Source organism: Ipomoea triloba, chromosome 11 (assembly GCF_003576645.1).
Source record: "Ipomoea triloba cultivar NCNSP0323 chromosome 11, ASM357664v1".
In the NCBI taxonomy this organism is placed as follows: domain Eukaryota; kingdom Viridiplantae; phylum Streptophyta; class Magnoliopsida; order Solanales; family Convolvulaceae; genus Ipomoea; species Ipomoea triloba.
This window is the reverse complement of record NC_044926.1, coordinates 12,934,046-12,944,957: the sequence shown is the minus strand read 5'-3', so window position 1 is coordinate 12,944,957 and position 10,912 is coordinate 12,934,046. Positions and strand designations below refer to the sequence as shown.

At 32.9% G+C, this 10,912-nt stretch overlaps 1 protein-coding gene across 1 annotated transcript; it reads left to right on the top strand.

The window, feature by feature from the left end:
• The first annotated feature begins 4,856 nt into the window (after nucleotides 1-4,856).
• On the top strand, nucleotides 4,857-6,312 carry LOC115997354 (stemmadenine O-acetyltransferase-like). The gene has a single exon (XM_031236898.1). It carries the CDS (start codon nucleotides 4,857-4,859, stop codon nucleotides 6,171-6,173), a length of 1,317 nt encoding a protein of 438 aa, XP_031092758.1. The 3' UTR covers nucleotides 6,174-6,312.
• Nucleotides 6,313-10,912: the final 4,600 nt, after the last annotated feature.

The following is a 10,912-nucleotide window of genomic DNA, read 5'->3' as shown; positions in this document are numbered from 1 at the left end:
CTTTATGAGTCTACAATTTATTACCGTGTATATCTTCATGTAATATGTTATCTATATTAATTATAATCCTTCCAAAATTAAAATACCTCTCAATTGTCTTCTTTGACCTCTCTTATTATTTATAGTTAGATTTCACATTATTTTGGATACAATCACAACCCTTGATTGCACTTATTTGAATGCCTAGTATTTGTCCTCATTGTCCTCCATAATATATGTCCTCATTTGAATATATATATATATATATATATATATGTATATATACATATATGTATGTATATATACATATATATATGTATATACATACATACATATATGTATATATACATATATATATGTATATACATACATACATATATGTATATATACGTACATATATGTATATATATGTACGTATATATATATATGTATGTATATATACATATATATGTATATATATATATATATGGGTTCTTCTGTGGTTGTGCGGTTGCTTTAGGTGCGTGGTTTGTGTGCTTAAGGTGCGTTAGTGGTGAAACTTAAGGTGAATAAATTGAACCTAAAGCTTAAAGTGCATGATTTTCCTTCTTAAGGTGCGTTGGTTTCTTTCTTAAGTTGCATGATTTTGTATGATTAAGGTGAATGAGTGGTTGAAACTTAAGGTGCACCATTTTAAAACCTTAGGTGCATTGTTTGTGTTCTTAAGGTGCGTGGTTTGTGTACTCACTAGTATAAAACTGATCAAAAATATAGGACAACTTGCGTCCGGAATTTCAACTTTGGACGTTTAAAGTGACGCGATGACATTTTTGTAATTAAAATTCTAATACTTAATTTCTTTTTAAAGAAAAACAAATGGACCAGCTCTTCGAACGCAGCTGGTCGGTAGCGTTACAACAGCTGCGTTCGGAGGTAGCTACTTATTTATTTATTTTTTTAGTTAAAATGTTTAGGGTTTAACGTTCAATGTTTAGGGTTTAACGTTCAATGTGGCATTTACTGCAACGTTCAATGTTGTAATGCTAAACATTTTAACTAAAAAAATAAATAAATAAGTAGTTGTGTCCGAAGTGGGTACTTCGGACGCAGCTGGTCCATTTGTTATTTTTTTAAAATAATTAAATATTAGAATTTTAATTACAAAAATTCTACCGTGTCACTTTAAGCGTCCGAAGTTGAAACTCTGGACGCAAATTGCCCTATATTTTTGATCAGCTTTGTACTAGTGAAATCACGCACCTTAAGAAAGAAAACAACCCACCTTAAGAAAGGAAAACTACCCACCTTAAGCTTTAGGTTCACTCACCTTAAGTTTCAACACTGACGCACCTTAAACATACAAACCACGCACATTAAAAGGAAAACCGCGCACCTTAAGAAGAAAAATTAAGCACCTAAAGCAACCGCACAACCGCACAGGAGAAAGTCAATTGCACAGGAACTCATATATATATATATATATATATATATATATATATATATATATATATAGGGCCATAATCAGGTGTGGCCGCCCCTTAATGTGCGGTCAGTGCGGCCGCACCACTATGTATACAAATATACACAACTCAATGTTAGAAAATGTATCACACAAATATGCATCATTAGGTACGCATCACCAAAAAAAACACACCACTAAGTATGCAAATATACACCACACAGTGCTAGCAAATGCACCATTAGTGGGAGGGAAGTTATGGTGCATTATTTTGTGTGTGTGGTGTGTTTTATGGTGATTTTGTGTATTTTCATTGTGGTGCGTTTTTTAACATTGAGTGGTGCATTTTCTAACATTGAGTGGTGTGAACCTCACCGACTGCATGGGAAAGCGTGGCCTCATTTGAACAGATTTCTATATATATTGCTGTCCCATTTTTCCTGTCCTATTTACTATTCATTGGTCAAATCAACTCTTTCTTTATTGCTTACTTTCTTTAGTAATTTTTTATTATTTTTAAATTTAATTTTTTTGTATTTAATAGTACTTTTAATTTAGTTTCTAAATATATAAATATTGTATATTAATGCTAAACTTAATATTATAAAAAATTAGATTAAAAATAACTTTAATCATATATCGTTAAAAGAACCAGACAATCAAAATGGGAAGGAGGTGGTATATTATGGCAATACGTGTAATCATAGGAATAGTAATAATTAAGCTAAAAAAGTGGCGTGTAGATCTATGTACATTATATACCATTAGACTCTCTCACGTACGGACTTCCAATAATTTTTGCGCACAATTATTAATTAGTAACACATTATTGTCAAAAAATTAATTAGTAACCCATAAATCATGCATACTAGTGAGCTATAAGCAACCAGCTCGCTATAAATAGTTATGGCTTGAAACAACTCTTATCTTCTACAAGCCTATATTTTAAAGAATCTGCCCCGGCCAATTCGCTATACATAATACTTGTACTAAATTTATTTAATTAATTTATTTTTTTTAAATCAGGGGGAAGGGGGCTGTGGCCCCAACTGACTGACCACGTACATGATTAGGTAACATTTATTACAATTACAAATCATGCAATTATATAAAATATTTAGTGCACAAATATTTTACTAGTTTGGCTTAGTTCTTCAAGTTTTTTTTTTAGTACTACTGATTCTGTTACAATATAGTATCTGTTCATAGCTACTTTCTCAACTTACTGAAGCACAACGAGTCAACAGTTGTCTCCATTGAGGCAGCTCGAACCACTCCCATCATCCATGTGGGAGTGTTAACTGAGACACCGGGTGCCACTTGACCACAAGGTCTTTGGCAATTCTTCAAGTTCTTAATCAACATTTAATATAATAAATTGTAATCAGGGATGTGCAAAATCCAAAGGTTGTCATTAATTCACACTTCTCATGTTGGATACTAATTAACCTCTCACTTGATCTTCACCCTCTATATATATATATATATATATACTAATTATGATTAAACCAAAGCCCAATGCGTATTTTTAAATTAGTGTTGCTTAATTGATTAAAGTAGTGATATAATAATGAAAGAGAAAAAAATGCTAAATTAATAAAAATAAAAAAAAATAGTCTCGATGCTTATATATTTTAATTATAAAACATAACGAAATTATAAATAGCTAAACTGCAACCAAAGTAAGTAAAAACAAATAAACCACTTACATGGGAGCAAATGGCGTGTCATCATTGTCACTTGTTTGGACATCGGTCCGACCATTTAAAATCCATGTGTAATTGTATTTGTGATTAAGTACTTTATAGTTCGTTCGGACATGTTTGACAATGACATTTGAGATGATGTACCATTTGTTGGTTTGTAAAGTGATATCATACATTCCAATATCATTATCAAACACTATTGATTGAACTCGAGTTCCTTGCATTTAGATACAGCATTTACAATGATGTTGGTGGTGAATGAGAGCATCTTCATAATAATAATAATACTAATAATGATAAAAATAAAATAATAATAATAATAATAATAATAATAAAAGGGAGAAATATTTACTTCCGGTTTCATCCTCAAGGACGATGAGCATATACTTTTTCTTAGGCGTTTCAATAGCGTTTTTTGGTTCGTTTTTCTTAATGACATGAACTGTACAACTTCGACACATAGTTTGTATGTTAATATCAATTAACTTTACTGCATTGTTTATGACTAATATCCTTGTGCCACGGGAAATATGTTCATAAAGGATGTTATGAAATAATATAATAGGAACCACAACATAAATTCAAAAATCATAGATTAGGGAGTTAGGAATAACTAAAATGTGTAGATCATAGAGGAATATAATGAGAACCACAACATTACATACAAGGATACAAGTATAGACGAACAGATTATACAATAGATATATTTACATAACGATATTGAAGTTATACTAATTAATAAGTATACCATCTTTGATTTTTTTTTAAAACTGTAATCGTTATGAATACAAATACAAATAATAGAATTAGCATGATAATATTTTGACAATCATACCTATAGAATGTCAAGCAAATGGTGTGTGTGCAGAATATGTTAGGTTTAGTTTTGGGTGAATACCAGTGAGAAGGGGAGGAGTTTATATACGTTGTTTTGAGTAGAATAATGATTTAGTTAGGAATCTATACAAAATTGTATTATAGAATCCTATTAAGACTTCAATATTCTAATTTTAAGTTAGGAATCTATATAGAATTGTACTACAGAATATTGCCAATTTCATTGAAAACTGCAATAAAGAAACAAATTGCCTAAAGAATTTAATGTATGTTAAACTTCCGTTATATTTAACGGAAAGAATTTGGTAAAATTATAAATGATTAGGATATATTAGGAATTTAATTAGAGGTTGCACAATAAGAAGAACACAAAGTACAATATGTTATAGCAGATTATTACACCAACAGTTTTTTTGTTACAGTTAGGGGTCTAGCGTTATTGGCTCTTATTATAAGGCCGGGTAGATATATATTGTTAATTAGGATAGATATTCTAATTCTTACATGTGAAATTGTGATATTATTTAAAATAAAATTAATTGTTAATAATGATAATTATTACTTTATATACTATTTATAATTAAAATTGTAATACTTATACACCCAATTGTTTTAGTTGTTTTAATGTTATATTTTGGACGGGAAATAAGATTTCGTTTTGGAGGATTTTGTTTATATATATATATATATTTATAACTAAAATTGTACACTCAATTTTCTACCCTCACACTCATAGAATGTTTAAACAAAAAAAATGTTGTCCACAACTATTAATTAGTAACCCATACGAAACATGCATACAAGTGCGGTATAAGCAACGTAACCAGCTCGCTATAAATAGTTGTGGCTTCATACAACCCTTATCTTCTACAAGCCTATATTTCAAAGAATCAACAATGGCGCTAAAAGTTGAAATTCATCAGAAAGAGAATGTCATGCCATTTTCCCCAACTCCTCATTCCCTGAAAAACTATAAGCTCTCTCAGATTGATCAAATAGAAGGCACTTATTACATCTCCATGTTGTTCTTCTACAACTCCAGCGCCCATCACCATGACTATGATGAGCTGAAACAATCACTGTCAAAGACGTTGTCCGTCTTGTACCCGCTGGCCGGAAGGTTGAAGGATGAAATGACAATCGAGTGCAACGACGAGGGCGTGGAGTTTGTGCGCGCGAATGTTACAAATTATGATTTGTCTGATTTTCTCCAGATTTGTACGCTTGATCTTCTCCAGCAGCTGCTTCCGTTTGATCCCTATCCATTGGAGTTTGATCCTTCCCAGCCCATGTTAGGTATTCAGGTGAACAAATTCCGGTGCGGCGGAACGGCGGTGGCGCTTTGCATTTGGCACGGCGTGGCTGATGCTTCTGCGATAGGTGGATTCGTCCAGACCTGGACGGCAATCAACCGGGGTGAAGGAGGCCGAGGTGATCTCGTGGTGGACGGCGCCGCAATTTTCCCGCCCGCTCTAAACTTCGACTTCTCCGCCCCAACATCCGCCCACGCGAGATTGAATAAAACGAGCCGAGGAAAATTCTCACTCAAACGATTTGTTTTCCGTAAGGAGGAGATTGAGCGGATGAGGGACGAGTATATGCTTTCAGATCGCCGTCGTCCGACTTCGGTGGAGGCATTGTCGGCGTTCTTATGGGCTGCCCTGATAAGGGCTAACCAAAACGCCAAGATGCACATTCTTGTACAAGTCATTGATTTGCGAAAGAGGCTGAATCCGCCTTTCCCATCTATGTGCTTAGGCAACTTCCTCTATGTGGCCGCCGCACGGTGGATGAGGGAAAACGCAGGAGTTACTGCCCAATCTCTTGTAGGGAAAATCCGAGAAGCTATCGTGAAAGTGACGGGCGACCATGTGAGGAAAATTGAAGCTCAAGGTGGGTTGACGGCCGAAATAGAAAAGCTAGTAGCTTTTGGTGTTGATGCGATTAAGATTTTCGGCATCAGTAGTTTGTGCGGCTTTCCATTTCATGAGTTTGATTTTGGGTGGGGTAAACCGATTTGGTCTCTAGCGACCCCATTTCATCTAATGGACGCCGCTAATTTCTACAAGACTGGTGATGGGGGCATAGAAGCTTTGATTGGAGTGACACCACAGGTTATGTCCAGTTTAGATAAGGACAAAGAGTTTATTGCCCGTGTATCTTGTATCCAAACCATGTCGTCGGAACTGCCCACTTTACCCAGCAACTATTAATATCAATAGCATCAATAATGGTTAATATATATCAAGTAATAATAATGCCAAGTATGTTATATCCTTCGGTATTTGAATGTAGTACCAATAATAATACCTGTAATACCAATAATAATATCATAATAAGGTATTGATGAGATGATGCGAATCTTTTTTATTTTATTAGAAGTTTTGAGTTTTACCTAAAAACTCATGAAACATTGTATTTTAATCTTTTGAGGTCTAAGATCTCAGGTTCAAGTCTAGTACTCAAGTTATATCAATAATAATAACATTAGTATGCCAATGAGCAATTGATGGTATGATCAGAGTCTCATTCACCGTTACAAAAGGTTTCAAAATTTACCTTAACACTCATAAAAGAGTGTTTTGTTGCCTTTAATTATTCGGGTTCAAGTTGTAACACCCCAAAAATTTTATCACTATTTTTGTTACAAAATATTTTTAGTCAAAATTGTTTCTAACTATTCCTTTCCACATATTTGGCCTGATTAGGGGGCAAGGAGCCACCCTAATCAACCACTCTAAGTCATTTTGTTAATAGCATTTGTCTTCTTCCATTCACGACTTGTCTTCCATTATTCCCTCTGCCTATCAATAGAGGGTTGAGTGGTGAAAAAAAAAAATCAGGAGAAGTGAAGAGAGAAATAAGAGAAGTGTGGGAGAAGAATTGATGAAGTGAAAGTGTTGGTTATTAAATAAGTTTCCTTGTTTTTATTTCAAAATATTTTCCTCCTGGTTTATTGCTTATTAAGATCCAAATGTGATTGTGAGCGCAAAGGTAATAGTGGCTTGATGGCAATTTCCTTAAGATTTAAATAAATGAGGGGTGATAGGTTTGAATTCTGATCCTTCTTAAGTTTTGAGTATTTCGGCAGGTTTTTTTTTTTCTTTTTTTTTTTCTTTTTTTTTTTCTTTTTTTTTGTGGAGAGGTAAGATTTCATGTTCACCAAAGTTATATATTTTGTCCCAAATTATATAAATATATTTTTATGATGTGTGAATATGATTATGTGAGGATATTTATATATATATCGATCAGAATTATATGTTTTACAAATTATGTGCATTATAATTTTCATGTGATCATAACTGCATTTATATGATATTATTGTGAGTGTTGATTCTCGAAATATCGATAATGAATTTTGACGGGTCAAACCCGTGTTTGTATAATTATTTGGCTTGGAATTTTGGTATGATATATATGGTGAAATTATATTTTAGATTATTATGGAGAAATTATGATTATATTTGAGAAATTATTCATATAATGGATGTATTATGATATTTTGAGAATTAATCTATATAATGGATTAATGATTATGTTGGGAACGAAAGTATCCATATTGGAAAAATTATATTTTTGAGAAAGTGTATATCTTGGAGAATAAATATATCTAATAGGAGAGATCAGGTCGTTGATCGCCTATATGTATCTATAAGGAGAGAAATGTCGATGTTCGCCTATATGTATCTATAAGGAGAGAGTAGGTCGCTGCTCGCCAATATGTATCTATACTAATATTTATTCTCCATGTATATATGCAAAATTGGAATTGAAGTATTCTCCACATATAAGTATATGTACATATGATTTTGGAAAAGAATATGAAGTTTTGAAAATGAAAATATCCAAGCCTATATTTTGCAGGGTGAAATGAAACTTACTTAGCTTATGCTAATTATGTAATACACCCGATTTTGTGTTAAATTATTTTTACAGGTGAACATGAATAAAGACTCGAGATGATAATTTGAGTTAAGTCTATTTAAGAATAGACATTTGTGAAGATTTGGTATTTTGAGAAATATCTTGTATAATTATTCCACTTATTATATTAAGATGGATTTTGGTATTATTTGATGTATTTGAGAGTTGCAATTATTTAGCCTTAGCGTTTCGGTATAGGAGAATACCTGGCGTGGCGGCGGTAACACCCATTTTCATTTGGTTAGATGTTTAAGCTTCTGCAATATTATTGATAATTTTAAGAAAAATTTGTACGAAATTCAGTTATGAAAATGGGGTGTTACTCAAGTCTTGTACTCAATTTATTCTCGCCATGCGATAGCTAGAGAGAGAGAGAGAAATAGAATTGGTTATGGTAATTTATTATGTTGCAAATATCATTGCAAACTAATTAATTTATTATGTTGCAAGTATCATTGCAAACTAATTAATTTAAAAGTACTCGCAATGGAAATTCATTCCGTTGTAGTTTTTCCTTGCAACTTTTTTCATTGTAGTGTTATTTTTGCAATAAACTTTTATTTTGTTGCAAATATCATTACAAAATTATTAATTCAAAAAATTGCAAGGAAAATGTATTATGTTGCAACGTATCTTGTTGCAAGGCTAATTTTACAATGACATTGCGTTCTGTTGCGAATACTGTTGTAAAACTGTTAAAATTTTTGAAATTAATTTAATAAAATTTTACAACGGAATTGAATGTCGTTTCAAATTCTGTAGCAAAAATTGCAACGATTTTAATTTTTCATTGCAAAAATATTTGCCTCCATTTTTTTTGCGCGAAAATTTACACTTGCTCCAAAAGTGCAACCAGCAATTATATATTTAATTATTTATGAATAAATCTTACAAATTTAATTTTGCAAATATAACCGAATATGATTAAAAGTACGGACTATATTTAATATTTTTAAAAAAAAATTGTGGATGTATTTAAAAAATAAAAATTACTTAATATTAGTACTAGTTTTTTTTACAATAGAAAAAAGGGAAAAAAACGGGGGGAGTGGGGGGAAATACATAATACTTTTACTAAATTTTATTTAATTAATTAATTAATTAATTTTTTTTTAAATCAGAGGGAAGGGGGCAGTGGCCCCAACTGACTGACCACGTACATGATTAGATAACATTTATTACAATTATTACAAATCATGCAATTATATAAAATATTTAGTGAACAAATATTTTACTAGTTTGGCGTAGTTCTTCAAGTTCTTAATCAATATTTAATTTAATAAATTATGATCAGGGATGTGCAAAATCCAAATGTTGTCATTAATTCACACTTCTCATTAAGCTGGCTGTCAAAGTGGGCCAAAGTCCGCGGGTTGACCCGCACCCGTCCCGCTGTGGGGCGGGTTAGGTCATGAAAATATAGGACCGCGAAAATGTGGGCCTAATGGGGCGGACCAAAATTGCCCCGCCAGTAATAAATAAATAAATATATATATTATTAAATACTCCTAATCATAAACTTAATCCACCCAACCTATTTAATAATCTTTTCAAATGAAATATTGTTTTGTGGCTCGCAAACCCACCATATTATATATATATATATATATATATATATATATATATATATATATATATATATATATATATATATATTCACACACTGTGAATATATATATTACAGTGTATTAAAAAAAAAGATGAAAAGTCCGCAGGCCGGCCCGCCCCACCGCGGGCCGGTCCGTTAAGCCCGTGGGCTAGAATTCATGTAACCCTAGCCCGCCCTGTGCGGTTTGGCGGGCCCCACGGGCCGGCCCGCGGGCTTTTATTTATTTATTTTTTAAATTTTACTTCCATGTTAAATTAAGTAAAAAACTATAAAGATGATAAATATGACATAGCTAATATCATATATATATATATATATACACACATATATTATGTACTTATTTATTTTTTAATTAATGAGTGCTTGGCCCGCGGGTTGACCCGCGGCCCGCGTGGGCTAACCCGCGTGGGTTGCGGGTCAATTTTGACCCGCCCCATTAGGCTCGCATTTCTGCGGGCTTAATTTTTCATGACCCTAACCCGTCCCACGGTGGGGCGGGCCGCTGGCTTCAGCCTATTTTGACAGTACTAGCCTGCCCGCGAACCCGCGCGAGGCCGGTTAGGGTTACACAAATTCTGGCCTGCGGGCTTAACGGGCCGGCCCACAAAAGCCCGCCAAAAATTTGTCCCGCGGTGGGGCGGGCCGGCTCGCTTTGACAGTACTACTTCTCATGTGGGGTACTAATTAACCTCTCTTGATCTTCACCCTCTATATATATACTAGTTATCACACGCGCGTTACGCAATTAAACCAATGCCCAATGCGTATTTTTAAATTAGTGTTTCTTAATTGATTAAAATAGTGATATATAATGAAAGAGAAAAACAATGCTAATTAAATTAATACAAATAAAAAAAATAGTCTCGATGCTTATATATTTTAATAAAACATAACGAAATTGTAAATAGCTAAACTGCAACTAAAGTAAAAACAAATAAACCACTTACATGGGAGCAAATGGCGTGTCATCATTGTCACTTGTTTGGACATCGGTCAGACCTTTTAAAATCCATGTGTAATTGTATTTGTGATTAAATACTTTATAGTTTGTTCGGACAGGTTTGACAATGACATTTGAGATAATGTACCATTTGTTGGTTTGTAAAGTGATATCATACATTCCAATATCATTATCAAACACTATTGATTGAACCCGAGTTCCTTGCATTTAGATATAACATTTACAATGATGTTGGTGGTGAATGAGAGCATCTTCATAATAATAATAATACTAATAATGATAAAAATAAAATAATAATAATAATGATAATAATAAAATAATAAAAGGGAGAAATATTTACTTACGGTTTCATCCTCAAGGACGATGAGCATATACTTTTTCTTAGGCGTTTCAATAGCTTTTTTTGGTTCGTTTTTCTTAATGACATGAACTGTACAACTCCAACACATAGTTTG

Excerpts from the sequence above, each read along its gene's own strand:
- LOC115997354 (XM_031236898.1), top strand. The coding sequence starts at position 4,857 with ATGGCGCTAAAAGTTGAAATTCATCAGAAAGAGAATGTCATGCCATTT.